We start from the raw sequence: 18,556 nt of genomic DNA, 5'->3' as shown, positions 1-18,556 counted from the left end.
GTCATTCATCATTACTTGTTAACGATCATTCAGAGTGTGATGTTCAGAAGAGGATTCACAGACCTTGAGTTGTTATCTGCATGCTTTGTTCATTCCATGAAGAGAGGCCACACTTGGAATGGTGGGATGGTTGGAACAGAGGGTAGTTAAGATCATGCTGTCACTCTGTTTATTCTTTGAAAGCAAGCCACATCCTTCTTCTGATTTCACTTTATCAGTTCTGTTATAAAAATAACAGTTAATACATTTAAAAAAAAAACTAAACCACAATGGATTTATGGGTGGCATGGTGGCGCAGTGGGTAGCGTTGCTGCCTTGCATTTAGGAGACCCGGGTTTGCTTCCTGGGTCCTCCCTGCGTGGAGTTTGCAGGTTCTCCCCGTGTCTGCGTGGGTTTCCTCCGGGTACTCTGGTTTCCTCCCACAGTCCAAAGACATGCAGGTTAGGTGCATTGGAGATTCTAAATTGTACTTGGTGTGTGTGCTCTGTGGTGGTCTGGCACCCTGAGATTGGCTCCAGCAGACCCCCCCGTGACCCTGTAGCTAGGATATAGCAGGTTGGATAATGGGTGGATGGACAAAGGATTTAATTTGGCCTTTTTGACAATAACCTAAATAAACATGCTCTTCAGTGTCTCTGCAAAGAGGATTAAATTAATGACAAATATAAAACATTAAATAACTGACAGCATAAATATTCATCCACTTTGAATCAGTATTTAGCATATGAACCAGTCACAACCATGAAATCCTTGAGTCTGGCTTCACAGGTCTCTGTCAGATTCGCACATCTGCACACTGCCATTTGTCCCCATTTTTCTTTGCAAGATCTGTCAGGTTGCTTGGGGATTGTGAGTGAACAGCCTTTTTCAAGTCCAGCCACAAATTCTCATTTGGAATGAGATCTTGGGTCTGACTCAGCCATTCCAGGGCATTAACATTGTTGGTTTTAAGCCTCTTCTGTGTAGCTTTACCTTTCTGGAAAATAAATCTTCTCCAGAAGTGCAGATTTCTTGCTGAACACATCAGGTTTTTCTCCAGAATTTTTCTGTATTTTGCTGCATTCATCTTACACTCACAAGCCTCCCAGGTCCTGCTGCAGTGAAACATCCACATGGCCTGCCACAGCTATGCTTCGCAATTGGATTGTGTAATCTTGATAATGTACAGTGTTTGGTTTGTGAAAATTATGGTGTTTAGTCTCAGTTTTGGTCTAATAAGACCGTAGAACCTTCTTCCAGCTGACTTCAGAGTCTACCATGTGCCTTCTGAGAAACTCTAGCTGAGTTGCCATGTGTGTTTTTGTAGCAGTGCCTTTGTCTTTGTCACTTTTCCATAAAGATGTGACTCATGAAACTCCAGAGCAACAGTTGTTGTCTTCCGAGTTTACACAATCTCAGCTAGCCTCTAGGTGGTCTCCTTCACTCGTCTTCTTCTTGTGTGATCACTCAGTTTTTGTGGCCTGCTCTAGCAGATTTACAGCCGTGCCATACTCTTCTCACTTCTTAATAATTGATTTACTGGATATTCAGGGACTTGTATGTTTTCTTGTTGCCTTGAGCTTTTCAATCAACTTTTCATGAAGTTGCTTGGAGTGTTCTTTTGTACCATGAGCCACGATACTGACTCACCACAAGTTGGGCCTTCCAGGTAATGTACATTTATACTACAGTCCATTGAATTGCCAGACAGGTGACCTCCATTGAATTAATCATGGAACTTCTAAAACCAGTTGGCTACACCTGTGATAATTTATGTGTGTCATAATAAAGGGGGTGAATACTTATACAATCAATTATTATTGACCCTAATAAAAGGATAAATGTATGGTGTGTCAGTCTGGTTGCTATGTCTTTGTCATTCCAATAGATGGTGCATCACAGGCATTTTTAGTAATTCCAACAAATAGCACATCATAAACATCAACACTGCTCTTATAAATTCAATAAATAAATGGTATATAATGGAGACATATGCATTGAATGATGCAAAGCCGAACTTACAGTTGAGGTTTACGTTGATTATTTAGCTTTCAGCCTGTCTTAGACAGGTAGCACAGCTAGTGATCAATACTTTTTATTTGATCAGATGCAAAAAAGTGAAACTTATTCCACTGTGATTCAATGAATAAAACTAAAAAGTGAAATCGTCCAAGGGGGGGTTAACATTTTTTATAGATATTTGGTGTATTCACTTTTGTCTTAAGTTTAGGTATTCACATCCAATGCACTTTCTACTACGTCTTTGTAGTATCTTCCAAGTGATATTTTGCAGATTCTTTATGGTCTAAGACATACTTTTATCAGCCAGGGCCACTTCCTGGCTACTATTTCATAAAGGCCCTTATTTGTGTACAGCCTTAAAGATTGCTGAATTATGACCATTCTCTGCATTCACAGTCACTGCTTTCTATGACTTAGTAGCCTATCTGACAAGTGCCATTCTTATTAGACAACTAAATTTAGAAGGGTACCCTGACTTAGGCATTGTGGCTGTAGTTTCATATTTTTTACATTTCCATATGAGGGACTGCACTGAGTTCTAAGACAGGTTCAGTTCCAGTGAGATGGCCTTCCTCGTATCTCTGCTTCTCTATCAAGTTATTCCTTACTTGTTTTGAATGCTCCTTTGTCTGCATTATTGTTTGCTTTGTGGAAATTCTTTACCATACAGTTAGGATCTTAGCTAGAGAGGGGCATTTATCCTGATAAATGAATTGAGGACAAGCGAGACATCTATTTCTTACACATAAAACAAAGTGTGGAGGTCATTCACTGCATCTGAGCAAAGTTAACCTTATATTTATGCAGGGCATGAATACTTTTTATACTTTTAATTTATTGTATCTAATTACTGATAGGACTAAAAAAAATTTTTTATGATGTACACTGGTTTGTAGATCACCTGGAAAAAATCTTACTTTAATAAATTAAAATGCTGCATATACTGTATGTTTCCAAAGCACTATATATTTATTGATCAAATTGAGATCTGGTGAATTTGGAGGCAAAATCAACATGTTCTTCAAACCATTAATGAACAATTTTTGTAGTGCAGCAAAAATTTCCTACTGAAAGAGACCACGGCCCTCAGGAAATGCCAAGGCCATGAAGGGGTGTGTGTGGTATATTACAATGTTTAGGTAAGTGGTACATGTCAAAGTGACATCCACATTAAGGCCATGACCTAAGGTTATCCAGCAGAACTTTGCCCAGAGCATCATACTGCTGGCTTTCCCATAGTGTGTACTGAAGCCATCTCTTCCTCAGGTAAACAATACACATGCACCCAGCAGTCTGCATGATCTAAAAGTAAATGTAATTCATCAGACCAGGCCACCCTTTTCCATTGCCCCATGGTCCAGTTCTGACACTCGCATGCCTATTGTAGCAGCTTTCGGCAATGGACAGGGGTCAGCATGGGCATTCTGACAAATCTGTGACTATGCAGCCCTATACAGAGCAAGCTGCAATGCAGTGTGTTCTGACACCTTTCTCTCATGATAATGTACTTAATCAGTTATGTATATAGCATATGTATGTATACAGATATAGTATATATATACTAGCTGTGTAAGCTTGTGCTGTAAAAAGCCTGAGGCCCTAAACACTACTGAAATTGTCAGAAAAAAATTGAAATGTAGAGATATCAGGTAGTGGAAAGGAACTTCTTTGGGTGTCTCTCCCATAGGAGGATTTGTTTGCCGGCATGCTTGCATCGCTTGTGTCTTAGCGGCGGGAGGAAAATTAAAAGGGATACCGTTTTGCCGATGTTAGGGGTTAAGTGACTTTGTCTTTCTTCTGAGGTTTTGTTTTGCTGACGTGCTCGCCGCGCTTGTGTTATTAGCAACTAAGCAAGTTTTCTGTTTCCTCGGAGGTGGAGCCCTAACCCTGACTCCACCTCTCACTTCTGGGCCGGACAAACACACACTTTCACATGAAGATGTTTATATATGGACCGACACATAATGTCCCAGAGGTGGTCTGTTGGATTTTGGTCAGGTAGGCATGGGGGCCAGTCAATGGTATCAATTCCTTCATCCTCCAGGAACTGCCTGCATACTCTTGCCACATGTGGCCGGGCATTGTCGTGCACCAGGAGGAATCCTGTACCCACTGCACCATCATAGGGTCTGACAATGAGTCCAAGAATTTCATCCTGATACCTAATGGCAGTTAAGGTGCCATTGTCTAGCCTGTAGAGGTATGTGCGTCCTTCCATGGATATGCCTCACCAGACCATCACTGACACACCACCAGACCGGACATGCTGAACGATGTTACAGGCAGCATAACATTCTCCATGGCTTCTCCAGACCCTTTCATGTATGTCACATGTACTCAGGGTGAACCTGAGCCGAGCAGTGAGCATAGGGCCCACTAGTGGACTTCGGGCCCTCAGATCACCCTCATGAAGTCTGTGTCTGATTGTTTGGTCAGAGACATTCACACCAGTGGAATGCTGGAGGTCATTTTGTAGGGCTCTGGCTGTGCTCATCCTGTTCCTCCTTGCCCAAAGGAGCAGAATCCAGTCCTGCTGGTAGGTTAAGGACCTTCTATGGCCATGTCCAACTCTCCTAGAGTAACTTCCTGTCTCATGGAATCCCCTCCATCCACTTGAGACTGTGATGGGAGACATAGCAAACCTTCTGGCAATGGTACATATTAATGTGCCATCCTGGAGAAGTTGGACTACCTGTGCAACCTCTGTAGGGTCCAGGTATCACCTCATGATACCAGTAGTGACACTGACTGTAGCCAAATGCAAAACTAGTGAAAAAACAGTCAGAAAAGATGAGGGGTGGGGGGAATGTCAGTGGCCTCCACCTGTTAAACCATTCCTGTTTTGGGGACTTCTCATTGTTGTCCTTCTAGTGCACCTGTTGTTAATTTCATTAACAGCAAAGCAGCTGAAACTGATTAACAACCCCCTCTGCTACTTAACTGACCAAATCAAAACCCCAGAAGTTTAATTGACTTGATGCTATACTCTGATTAAAAAGTGTTCCTTTAATTTTTTGAGCAGTATATATATACTGTAACTATTCAAATATTCTGCAGAATGAGAAATCAAAATCCAAGAACCTGATTTTTATTGGGTAGACACATTGAAACACCTGTGCTTTTTTTAAGGTGTACTACTTTGAAATAGACCACTGCTAAAAATGCTTTAGCTTTTCTCATTTTAAGAATAAAGCTTTAAAGCTTTTCCATTTTTAAATAAAGCATTAATCAGTTTTAAATTGTAAACAGATTTGCATAATTATCAGATCAGTGATGCATGGTTTGGGTGTATTTAATGACAGACAAGAGGCTGAATAGCAGTCATCTATTTTATAGGAGTTCATATGGTTAATTTTTCATTCTCCATTTGCATTTTCCATCATTTTCCTATTACAGCAGGACTCATTTTTGGCTTAAGTCATCATAGAAAAGGTCAATCTCAGATGGCTTATAAACCATTGCTGTGTAACATGGCTTTAGAAGTGGCTATGATTAGCCACTTCCAAACGAACCCCACCCCACTTCAAGCTACTCAGCCAAAAGTGCTGTCTAGGTGGGGTGCATTCCCTTTGTTCCTCTCAGAAAGCCTCCGCTGACGCAACACTTTACTGCACCACAGGCAGTGCGCTTTTCACATCTGTGACTCAGCACTGTTTTTGTACCTGCTATTAAGCCTTTATTTCCTCTAGAAAAAGTTAAAGGTTTCCATAATAAAGCAGTGGGAGGGAAAATTTTACTGTTTCATTCTGATCAGTAGTAACTGTTTCACCTAGACAGCCATTTCATTATGGAGCCTAACTGAATGGTGAGCAGAAAGTGAAATATGCTGAATTTGAATAAGTAGCAACACTCTTAAATTGTAGAACAAATCTTCGCCAACTGTAAATGTATACAAATATCTGTGGTCATAATATTGGGATTATTTGACAACATTTTAATTACCCAAGAATGACATCCTTTATATGAATGGATAACATTTAGCCCTAAGGAATTTGATGAAATAAATGTAGAGAGATATTTTACCTAACATTTCAAAACTCCACATAGTCTAATTCATGGTGGCAGAGGATTAAAGTCAATCCCAGCAGGAACAAATAACATTCGATCTGGCTCTTGCATACATTTATATGTTACTTACATAAAAGCCAGATCAAATGTTATTTACCTATTTACCTTTATTTATTTACTTACTTCCTACAGTCATAAGTAGAATGCAGAGCTTCCCATGTACATATACAAAGTACAGTGATGGCAAGAGTGCATTTTTGATCCGATGTAGAACCATCGTCATGATTTGAGTTTATCTCTGTTATAGCGCGTCTATGTGAAAACAGCAGTGTCAAATGCAGGGGGGTGGCAGTTGGGATTGTGAATGCGGCTGAGAGAATAAAACTGAATAAAAAAAAAAACAAAGCTAACCTTTACACGTATCATAAATTACACCGGCTGTTACAGACTGGAATCAAATGTATGTTTTTATTCTAAAATAGTAAGAATTACAAGCCGCTCTCTTCTGAAAATGGACTCATCCGGGATCGAACCCATGAAGCTTTGATTAGCAGTCAAGAGCTCATACAGTTGCACTACCAAAGCTGTCGTAGCAACTGTGTGTCAATGTCGCACCCTAACGCGGGTTCTTTTTCTACAGTTATATTTTTGAATGGAAGCACATTTGTTCTGTTCTATTTGTACCTTTTGTGAATGTGTTTCTTTGATATTTGGACTTCAGACTTCACACATTATACACTTCATGTCTACATTTTGTCAGTTATTACTAAAACATGAAAAACACTTCTGTTTTAACAATGTGTTTACATAGATCGTTGTAGACACGGAACACACATGAAATGCAAGTGTTCCAAATAACAATATAGTATTCATAAAATGTGTCATTTTGCTTGACTTTTCACTCTATACAACAAAACTGTGCATGGATGTGATAGCAGGCTGCTTGCTGTTTACTGCTTATGAACACATTTAAAGGACAAAAGATGCTGACGGAGAGGTGCGAAGAGTTTTAAGGTGGGACACATCTATGAGTTTTTTCGTAGGCTCTGGTAATTCTAGTGTTAACAGCTGTGTTTGGTGTACCTTCAGATGGGCTTAAAGTGGAGAAGGACAAACAAACTGTAATTGCTTTTACTTCAATATTGGCACATAGACTTGTCATGCTCAACTAGAAGAATACTAATTCACGTATTTTAAGTCAGTGGGTAACTGATGTTATATATTATTTGAAATTGGAAAAAATCTAATTCTCACTTAGAGGATCTGTGCAAACTTTTTCAAAACCTGGCAGGATCTAATCAATAACATTTTAGAATAAACATTTAAATTGAAGAAGCAGATTCTCTCCCCTCTTTTTTATTCTATTTATTTTTATTCATTTAGCTATCTACATATTTTTACTATTATTAAAGTTTTACTCTGCTGGCCAAGCTCTCTTTTTTCATGGGTGTGGGTTGATTTGTTTCAAACAAAGTCTTGTAAAACTTGACTTATTTGTATGGAATGTTATTTGAGGGTGGCACGGTGGCGCAGTGGGTAGCGTTGCTGCCTCGCATTTAGGAGACCCGGGTTTGCTTCCTGGGTCCACCCTGCGTGGAGTTTGCATGTTCTCCCTGTGTCTGCGTGGGTTTCCTCCAGGTGCTCCGGTTTCCTCCCACAGTCCAAAGACATGCCGGTTAGGTGGATTGGCGATTCTAAATTGGCCCTAGTGTGTGCTGGATGTGTTTGTGTGTGTCCTGTAGTGGGTTGGCACCCTGCCCAGGATTAGTTCCTGCCTTATGCCCTGTGTTGGCTGGGATTGGCTCCGGCAGACCCCCATGACCCTGTGTTCAGATTCAGCGAGTTGGAAAATGGATGGATGGTTGTTATTTGATAAATAAAATAAAAAAATGTTACTTCTTTTCACAAAACTTCAAAGAAATTTTATTTTATGCAATTTCAAAATTGCACATTATGAATGTGATAATATTTTTGATATTTGATTCTTTACTGCTGGTCCTGGCCCTTTAAGAGTCACTCCAAAAAGGCTAAAAATATCAAATTTCAAACATAAGCATGTAGGTACTGATTTTGACAAGGTTAGTTGTTATGACTATGATGTTATCTTCGATCCTTAAGAGGGACCTAGCATTCTATAGACCTCGATCAGGAAGTGAAAAATGACAAATGTCTATTACAAGTGAAAATAAAGACTTTAAACATTTAAACTGAAGCACACATCTTAATATTTCAAATATTCAATATGATTATTCTTGGCTATTATGTAAATCTGTCTCATGAAGTAAATCATTGCATTTCTTATGAACACCCCAAGTTAAGGCGGCTTATGCTAATTCAGATTTTTTTCATTTGTGTTGCATTTTTGTGTTGACCTTCCCATGTTTATTTGCTTGTTGAATTCAAACATTCACTTCTGCCTTTTCTTCTCACTCATTGTAAGGGTCTCAGTAACCGACTGCTTTTTTGTTTCCTCACAGTTGCTGGTGGCCTTATTGTTTCTCACAGCTGTTGCTGGCATCGCCATCACTGTGGCTGAAGATTATGGGAACTACCAAGATCCAACTCGTGAAAAGCCCAACCCGGCAGTTCTTTACACAAATCCAATTTTGTATGCCTGTTCATGGGTAAGGTGGGACTCACTATTTAAAGTATAGTAGAGTAAAATCACCCTTTGAGTTCATTGCTTTTGTTGTATTTTAGGAACAACAACTTAAAATTCCAAAATTCCAAATAGCTTCTCCAGGTGTATGGTGGAGTATCTTGCAAGCCCTCAAAAAAGGACACAAACATTTTAGGTCAAGCTATGAGAAATGCTGATGGAGGAGATGGGGGCATTAGGAGTGTAAAATACCCTTACTTTATAAATTTACTTCTAATGGAGAAGAATTTAAAAGATGAAGTTCTTTAATAAAAGTAATGTTATTATCTTGGAAAAGCATAGTGGTGCAGTGGGTAGTACTACCATCCCAATGCAGCATCCTGAGTTTGAATCCCACTGGTGGTCAAAGTCCATTTGTACTTTGCACATTCTCCTGATGACTGTTTGGAAAAAGGAAATGTAAAAATGTTTGGGGTTCAAGCCTAGAGATTCATTTTCACCGAGAGCTCATTTCAGGTAAAGTTGTACTAAAGTCATAAATATGCTGTAGCCATCACTGCCATCTAAAAGTCATTGGATGCTGTCTTCTATCATGAGTGTCGTCTGCTCTGCCAGGAGACTTTGAATGACAATGCTTCCCGGGGTGTTTTGCTTTTCATTCAGCCATAGCAGAAGGGGAGAGAAGAAGTGACGCTGGGCTTGTTTTAGTTTCTGGATGGTGATAATCCATATCGGTACACAAGGAAAAACCCCAGTTAGTAAATGTTCCACACTTGAGTGGCGATTCCAAATTGGCTCTGTGTGAGGGGGCTCTGAAGTGGACTGCCTGCTTCTGCCCAATGCTGCTGGAACAGGCTGATGGCCCTAAACTGGAATAAGCAGGTTTGGTTGTGTCTTGTTAAGCGATTATCTTATGCCTGCTTGTTTTATGATATCATAATAAAGTGCTCTGTGTATATCACAGTTTATAAAGGTAAGTGCATCAACTGACCATTCATTCCAGACAGTCTTCCTTCTCTATAGCACTCTTTCAATAGTAAATACCATCCTAGAGCAGTTTACAACTTTTTAAATATATATTTGTACAGTTCAAGAGTGGGCTAAATGACATGCAGAGGGGGAGAGAGCTACTCACAGCCTTGCAGTTAAGAGTCCAGTGCTTTAGTCACTATGGCACATTGTGTTTATTGGGGTACCAAAGATGGTCATAATTTGGGTATGAACCAGAAACCTGCAAACATCAGTCCATGATCACTTACTATCTGCTCAGTGAAACTGTCTGAAGGCGTAAAGAAGAAAACATAATCCTGATCACATAAATTGTGCGTCATTTGTCACCCTGATTTTAAACTTTTGTTGACTGCATTCCCTACAGAATTAGAGTGACAAGGAAGACATTTTTCTGAATCCCAGGGGACCTGCTGACCCCTCATTGCTCAACTCTTACAACTAATCATTTTATTTTGCTGTTTTCCTAAAACTTAAAGTTTACAAAAAAGCTATCAAACCAGATCTTGCACAACCAGTTGTAAAGCTCTTCAGGGACATAAATGTGTGGTTGTTTTATCAAACTTTTCACTTGTAATGACAATTAGCAGATCATCTAGGCTAATTCCGGGTCTGAGAGATGTGAGCTACAAGGAACGATTAAAGGAGCTGAACCTGTCAGTTTAAGAACATGAAGATTCAGGGGTAACATGACTGAATTGGACGATTGAGAGACAAAGTCAGATGGGCGAGATTGCGTTGGTTTGGACATGTGCAGAGGAGAGATGCTGGGTATATTGGGAGAAGGATGCTAAGGATAGAGCTGCCAGGTAAGAGGAAAAGAGGAAGGCCTAAGAGAAGGTTTATGGATGTGGTGAGAGAGGACATGCAGGTGATGGATGTAACAGAACAAGATGTAGAGGACTGAAAGATATGGAAGAAGATGATCTGCTGTGGCAACCCCTAACGGGAGCAGCCGAAAGAAGAAGAAGATGACTGAATTTTCTAAATTCTGAAAGGAATGAGTACAGTGAATTTTTCAGATGAGTTCAAAAAGAATATAAGAACACAGTTAGAAACTTTACAAAATGTTAAGAGAATTTTTATTTCTCTTAATGTAAAGAACCGTAGACACATGGGTAACACTTCAGTTTAGCTACTGCAAAAATGCATCTTTTACTCATTTACTCTTAAGCAACAAGACCTTAACAAAGGCTTCTTCAACAGATTCAAGAGATTAATTCATCACACACACAGCTATACAGGTACAATGTGCAGTGAAATGAAAAGCTGGTCTACTCCAGGACTGTGCAAAACAAAAGAAAACACACAATAAAATAAATAGGAAAAAGAGGATAATAAAATTAACTAAATTAGATGAGATTAACTAAGATCAGATCAATTCATTTAAATTAAGTTAAATTAAATTACAATTAAGCCGAACTCTGAAGTCTGAAATAGTGAAAACAGTGAAAAGTATAAAGTATCTGTGCAGTGAGTTGTAGTAAGTTTTAGGTTCAAATGTTCAAGAGTTCAGGATTCTGGTGGCATGGAGGGTAAAAAGCTCCTCTTGAGTCTCTCAGTCTTTCACATTTGGCTGCCTATTAGTCTTCATTAAAACTTATAAAACATCAGTAGATAAGTTAGTTATCTCTGTGCAGTGTAACATATTGACATGATGGCAAAATTACTTTTTAACATGAAGGATTCACAGGCCGTTTACTAAAGATTTAATATCAAAACATTCGTCTCAGTTAAGCCACCTCGCACAACTCCAAACTCAAGAGTTATTTTTTTTTTAGTATGTCACATTGTAGACATAAATAAACACTTTACTGATACTTTGTAAGTGTTGCAAGATATATGGTTGAACATTTTGTGTAATTTCTCAGAAAAGTATAACACACACTGAAAGCATCTAATAAAATGGCAGACCTTATTAACAGTAAAATTGATTTCTATTCAAGAAAGAGCTTAGAAGGACACCTGCAGTGTCTGACTACTCAATAACCAGGGCTATCTACAGTCAACATGACCACATTTACTCTTTTAGCCAGAAGCTGGCATTTAAAGTGAAAGCCACAGATTTAATGACTAAGATCATGACAAATGTTAGAGTGTAAATATGTGTTTGCAGTGTTTTGTGTGCACATCAAAGCAAGAAATTAATGGTTTACTTCACTGTTAGTCTAGTGAAATGGAGGCAAACTAGTCACTTTTAATAATAATTTTATGTCTAGGGACAAAAGATAGGTGAAGGGTATTTGTTCAGTGAAAATATGAAGAAGAAGGTTAAAGAAACTGTTTATGTTGTAACATTAATGAACAAAAACTCATAACAAATATTTGAATATAAACAACTGTGTTAAATATATATATATATATATATATATATATATATATATATATATATATATATATATATATATATATATATATATTATGAGGGGCCGTTCAGGAAAAAAGATTGGTTTGTAAATATATACATTGGTTCAGATATTTATATCGGTTCAGATACATTGGTTTGAATATATACATTGGTTTTAATACATCCATTCAGATATATATTTCGGTTCAAATATATACATTGGTTGGGATGTATTGGTTGAGATATATACATCGGTTTGAATACATCCGTTCAGATATATACATTGGTTTAGATACATTGGTTGAAATATATATAAATTGGTTTGCATAGATCCGTTCTGATATATATACATTGGTTGAGATACATCCGTTCAGATTTATATATTGGTTAAAATAGATTGGTTTAGATATATACATCGGTTCAGATACATCCGTTCTGATATATATATTGGTTCAGATAGATCGGTTCAGATATATACATTGGTTGGGATTTATGGGCAGGCACAGCGGTCACCCATGTTTAGCATCTCCCTTTTGCTTCATCATTGCTTCAACACTGTTGTAATTATTGTGAACATTTTATACAAGCAGCATACGCTTGTCTGTCGCGTTTTGTTTCGTAAGCCCTATTTGTTGGGGGTCCTCGATTTCAAAGCACTTTTTTTCCTTTCATTATTTAAAACACTCGCGCAGATACCGCCTCTTAGCCTCGCTCCGTCCGCCCGCTCATTGTACCCGCCTCACTCGCTCCCTCTTGTCCCTCCCATGACAGATTCTTCTCAAAAGCAGAGTTACTAGAAAGCATTAATCGCAACCGCTGTACCTCCCATTTTTTCACCTCATGAGACGCTGGTTTATCATTGGTGGAAAGCCGCCCGGTGATATCTGTTATTCCGTATTGGCAGCATTTCATTAAAGAGCGATCTGCTTCAGCAAGGAACTTAGTCCTGTTTGCTGAAAGAATGTTATGGAGGAAAACACTGGAGTTGCTCTCTTTCTTTAAATGTTGATCAGGGATCAAAATGACCAGAATATTCCCGCATCACAAATAACTGATGTTTAACTGATGTTTTTATAGTAAAACGAACAAAACCACACACACTCACAAACTCACAAATCATGGGTCGCACGTACTACTAATTAAGCGTATCTGTCAAGGGCGATTATTTTTCACCCCATAAAACAGATTCTTCTCAAAAGCTGAATTACCAGGAAGCATTGATCGCAACCGCAGTACCTCCCATTTTTCACCTCAAGAGACGCTGGTTTATCATTGACCGAAAGCCGCCCGGTGATTTCTGTTATTCCGTATTGGCAGCATTTCATTAAAGGCGATCTGGTTCAGCAAGGAACTTAGTCCTGTTAGCTGAAAGGATGTTATGGATGTAAACACTGGAATAGCACTGTTTCTTCTGAATGTTTATCAGTGATCAGGGACCAGATTGATCAGAATATTCCTGCTTCACAAATAACTGATGTCTATTTTATTGTAAAACTGAGAAAACCAAACACGCGCGTACACAAATACTCAAACTCACACATCGTGGGTCGCACATACTGCTGATTAAGTGTATCTGTCACGGACGATCATTTTTTTTACCTAATAAAACTTTAGTTCGTCAAATTTAGAAAGCAGCGAGGTGATTTCTATTATTCCTTATTGGCAGCATTTAATTTAAAGATGATTCACGTCAACGAGGTGAAAGAGTCTCTTATTTTGACAGGGCGATCGTTTTAAGGCTTAAGCATTTTGATTGACTTACAAAAGAAAATAGCTATTACTTACCCTCTTTGCTTCAAATTGCCTTTTTAAAAACTTTTGATGTAATTTGTTTATGACAGTATAAAATAAAAATTAGTGCTCAAAATTATAATGCGCGTATCTAACAGGAAGAGGTGGTGGTAAGATTGCTGACTCGCAGTTAAATGATCACTGGTTTGTGTCCGGGGCTTCCTTTCTGTTATTTTATTTATTTACCTATTTATTTTACAAATTGCTTTGAGTAGTAAGAAAGTAAGGAATTAATAATAATAATAATATGTATTATTATTATTATTATTATTATTATTATTATTATTATTACGTGTGAATGCATGATCAAATTCAGCCGCTGCGTAGTGGGGTATGAATAGGGACAATACCACGAGTTCATTGAAATAATTACACAGCAAGGTGCACACGCAATGCAAACATAATGTGTATATTATTGAAGTAAAGGTTCATATAAATTAATTATATACAACTTTTTAACAAGTTGAGAGATGTCAACTGGTTAAAATGCACGAAATTATACATGATTGCTTTATAGTTCACACATAGTGTATGTATATTGTTAAAATAATGATATAAAATCCTATAAAATGGTATAGAATCTGCGTCGTAGACTTATTTTGTGTCAAATTTCTTCAAAGAAGTTTTTAATTAGTTTGCTTTAAAAAAATCTTACGGCAAACATGTGAACCGTAGAAAATCGCTGATCTTTATCAATTTGTTTTAATGCATGCTCCGTGCAAAATGCTGTCATATCTGTTAGTAAACATGCACGCACAGCGATGTCCTGATGTCTGCGTTCTAAGGCTGCAGGTAAATTAAACGCTATTGACGTTTTACCGGGGTGCTTTGTGATTGAGGGCGGACAGTAAACTTTGTTAAAATGATATCGAAAAATACCAGTCGTCAGTTGTGTTTTTAGTCGTTTTGGTGTGTTTACTGTTCTGTTACCAAAAATTCTTCAACGGGATCATCAACAAAGAAACGTGGATAGTAAGATTTAGTAAAATATCAGTAATAATAATACATTGCTCGACGCCTAGTAACACTTTACAAAGACATTTAAAAGACAGCTCGTTAAAATAAATGTAGCAGTCCATTGTCACGCTATAAGTGACAGCTTGCTCTTAAACATTTACACAGGTGTTTTTTCCTGGGAATAAAAAAGGGGGAAAAATCCACGGGAAATGTTTTGTTTTGGAACTCAAATTTCACCTCAAGCCATGTGAGTCATTAAAACTATTGGAATGAAAACGCATGTCTCATCCACTGGTCGGTACGCTCATTTTCCATGGCTGCTGTAGAGCTGTAAAATGTGTGCCCTCTGACTGCTGATTATACAAAATGAACACCGGATAGTTAAAAATATGTAAAATTGATTTTAAAAGGTTGTAGATATAGTTTTCTATATAATCTTCTCCACTATGTGTTTGCATCCTATTCCCTACAGGCAACACTCATTTCCATGGCTAGAGCAGATCCATGGGCTTGTGTGCACCCTGTCTGCTCTTTCAAAATGAACCCTGGATAACTAATATTGTCTGAAATCCATGGTAAAAGATTGTTGAAAGTCATCTATATCACTTTCAAGTCTACTGTGTCCCATTATCCTCTCCACTCAAAGGGACACTCACTTCTACAGCTGAGCTTTTGCGTCAGAGTTGTGAGCTTCAACTGTTGCTTGCAGAATGAACATTAGACAATTTTATTGGATTGGCTGTTTTTCATTATATTAATATTAATTTATTTATTCATTCAGCCTCTGTTAAAAAGAAGCACATTTTCCCTTAGAGTACAAGTTCTATCTAATTATCTATCTATATGAAATACATGAGACTTGGAAAAATTCATATTATTTGTCAAATGAAGTACCAAATATCCACATTTGTAGGACAAGTCAATTAAAGAGTCCGACAAACAGCAACTGAGATATTAAAACATTTTATTGAATCTGTTCTGACAATTATAGTCTTTTAATTAAAATAATGATTATAATTATCAGAAAACGTAGCCATTTTAATGTCAGCATAAAACCAGGCCAGTAACATTTTTTTGAAATAATTTCAGCAGTTTTATAAATTCCAGAATGTACACCAATAGCACTGGCATGAACTTCCTTACAAGTATCCTTTGTCTCCTAAACTCAACAAATAACTTTCATATTCCTCCTGTTGCTCTGCTTGTCTTTTTTGACAATAGTAAAGGTCATCCTCTTTAAAAAATTATATTCACGCAGCAATTAAAAATATGGTTATAATGTAAAACACTTCAAACAAGCCTGTAAAATGTACATTTTCTTTGTTTAAGTTGACTTCTTCAATGGATCTAACACTTACAACATGGGGCACTACAACACACATACACAAATATCTTTTAGTATTGTTTTAATATAGCCTTGAAAATTGTTGGTATCTGTCCTCTATCCAAGCCACCCATTTACAAAAGAGATTTACAGGCTTGGGCCCAGGACAAAAAATGAGACGGAAAGAAATGCCAAACTAGTGCTTACCACACTGACGCTTGCTCATACTACTACAGTTTAAAAGTGCCACCCAACCTGATGCCAACTCTTTCAGATGGGTAGTGAAACCAAGAAAATGTATTAATGGACACAGGAAAAAGTTAAAAGACTTATTCTGACAGTGACCATGTTGGGGATTGTTGATCTGTGAAGTGGCAGTAAAAATAAAAAAAAATTTAAAAACCTGATTACAAAATATATTAAGAAAACTCAAAAGGTTTGATTAATTTATGAAAACTCCATAGAATACTTTCTAATACATGTTTTTCCTTCAACAGTCATGCTAATGTCAGAATTTGTGTGTTTTATCACTTATACTTTGTGCACATATTGATGCTGTTTTATGGAAAACGCAAGCACACAGTAAATAATTATCAGCGGTTACAATTTAAATGTATATTTGCAGTATATACTGTACTGTATCCTGAAATGCCAAATTAGAAATGAGAAGATGATGAAAAGTTATATTTTGTTTAATATACTTTAAACAAACTGATCACAAAATGTCCTAATCAGTTTGACTTTGTTGGTACCCTAGAGTGGCACATATCCTGGAAGAAGTCCTATCAGGTTTATTTGGATTTAAAAAACCAAAATAATAATAATAATAATATATTACATTTATATAGCATTTTTCTGGCTACTCACAGCGATTTTCATAGACATACTTAAAAAGACAGTGTAAGCGCTTGATTTTTTTAATTAGTGGATGAGTAAGGACATAGTAAACAAAAAGTGATATAGAAGACTTCCTTCAATCTCTTTAAATAAACTATGGACAGTTTTGTAATTCCAGTGTTAATTTACAAGCAGAAGACGGGGCACGCGTTTCTACAGCATAGACCAAGCTGTGGAAATAAGTGTCTCCTCTGCTAGAAGGGATTAAGAGACACACTCGATATGAAAACGTTATAAAAGACTGTCTAATAGACTTATTAAAGAAACTGTGCACAATTGTAACTGCCTGGTGTTCATTTTGTAATGGACCACAGCAGATAAGGAATGCCACAGGCTGCTAAAAGTTTTTTAAATACATTTGATGAGTTTTAATCTCCCATGAAAAACGGTGCAGAGAACTCCTATGTGTTTTATAGGATAATTGCACCTGCTGTGAAAATGAGAATCCTCTCCAATGTACAGGAGGTGAAAGGGTGGGTGTGATAGGAAATTTATTTATTTATTTATATAGAACTACTGTATATTTCATTCCAATAGTTTTGATTGGCTCACATGGCGGAGGTGAAATTTGAGTTCAACAACAAAACCTTTCCGTGGATTTTTCCCCCCTTTTTTATTCCCAGGAAAAACCACCTGTGTAAATGTTTAAGAGCAAGCTGTCACTTATAGCATGACAATGGATTGCTACATTTATTTTAACGAGCTCATCATTTTACCAAAGTTTACTGTCCGCCCTCAATCACAGAGCACCCCAGTAAAACGTCAATAGCGTTTAATTTACCTGCAGCCTTAGAACGCAGACATCAGGACATCGCTGTGCGTGCATGTTTATTAACAGATATGACAGCATTTTGCACGGAGCATGCGCTAAAACAAATTGATTAAGATCAGCGATTTTCACGGTTCACATGTTTGCCGTAAGATTTTTTAAAGCAAACTAATTAAAAACTTCTTTGAAGAAATTTGACACAAAATAAGTCTACGACGCAGATTCTATACCATTTTATAGGAATTTTACATCATTATTTTAATAATATACATACACTATGTGTGGACTATAAAGCAATACATGTATAATTTCGTGCATTTTAACCAGTTGACATCTCTCAACTTGTTAAAAAGTTGAATATAATTAATTTATATGAACCTTTACTTCAATAATATACACATTATGTTTGCATTGCGTGTGCACCTTGCTGTGTAATTATTTCAATGAACTCGTGGTATTGTCCTTATTCATACCCCACTACGCAGCGGCTGAATTTGATCATGCATTACATAATAATAATAATAATAATAATAATAATAATAATAATAATAATAATAATAATATTATTATTGTTATTAATTCCTTACATTTCTTACTACTCAAAGCAATTTGTAAAAATAAATAAGTAAATAAATAAAATAACAGAAAGGAAGCCCCCCGGACACAAACCAGTGATCATTTAACTGCGAGTCAGCAATCTTACCACCACCTCTTCCTTATAGATACGCGCATTATAATTTTGAGCACTACGGGTAAGTAATAGCTATTTTCTTTTGTAAGTCAATCAAAAATGCTTAAGCCTAAAAAAAGATCGCCCTATCAAAATAAGAGACTCTTTCACCTTGTTGAAGTGAA

At 37.2% G+C, this 18,556-nt stretch overlaps 1 protein-coding gene across 1 annotated transcript in view; it reads left to right on the top strand.

Moving 5' to 3' along the window:
- Positions 1 to 18,556, top strand: part of abcc2 (ATP-binding cassette, sub-family C (CFTR/MRP), member 2) — a 174,423-nt gene that overhangs the window by 14,723 nt on the left and 141,144 nt on the right. Inside the window, exon 3 of the mRNA XM_039775026.1 lies at positions 8,487 to 8,633. Coding sequence (XP_039630960.1) covers positions 8,487 to 8,633 — 147 coding nt within the window. The remainder of the gene's footprint in view (positions 1 to 8,486; positions 8,634 to 18,556) is intronic.

Source organism: Polypterus senegalus, chromosome 1 (assembly GCF_016835505.1).
Source record: "Polypterus senegalus isolate Bchr_013 chromosome 1, ASM1683550v1, whole genome shotgun sequence".
NCBI lineage: Eukaryota > Metazoa > Chordata > Cladistia > Polypteriformes > Polypteridae > Polypterus > Polypterus senegalus.
This window is presented reverse-complemented; position numbering and strand designations above follow the sequence as displayed.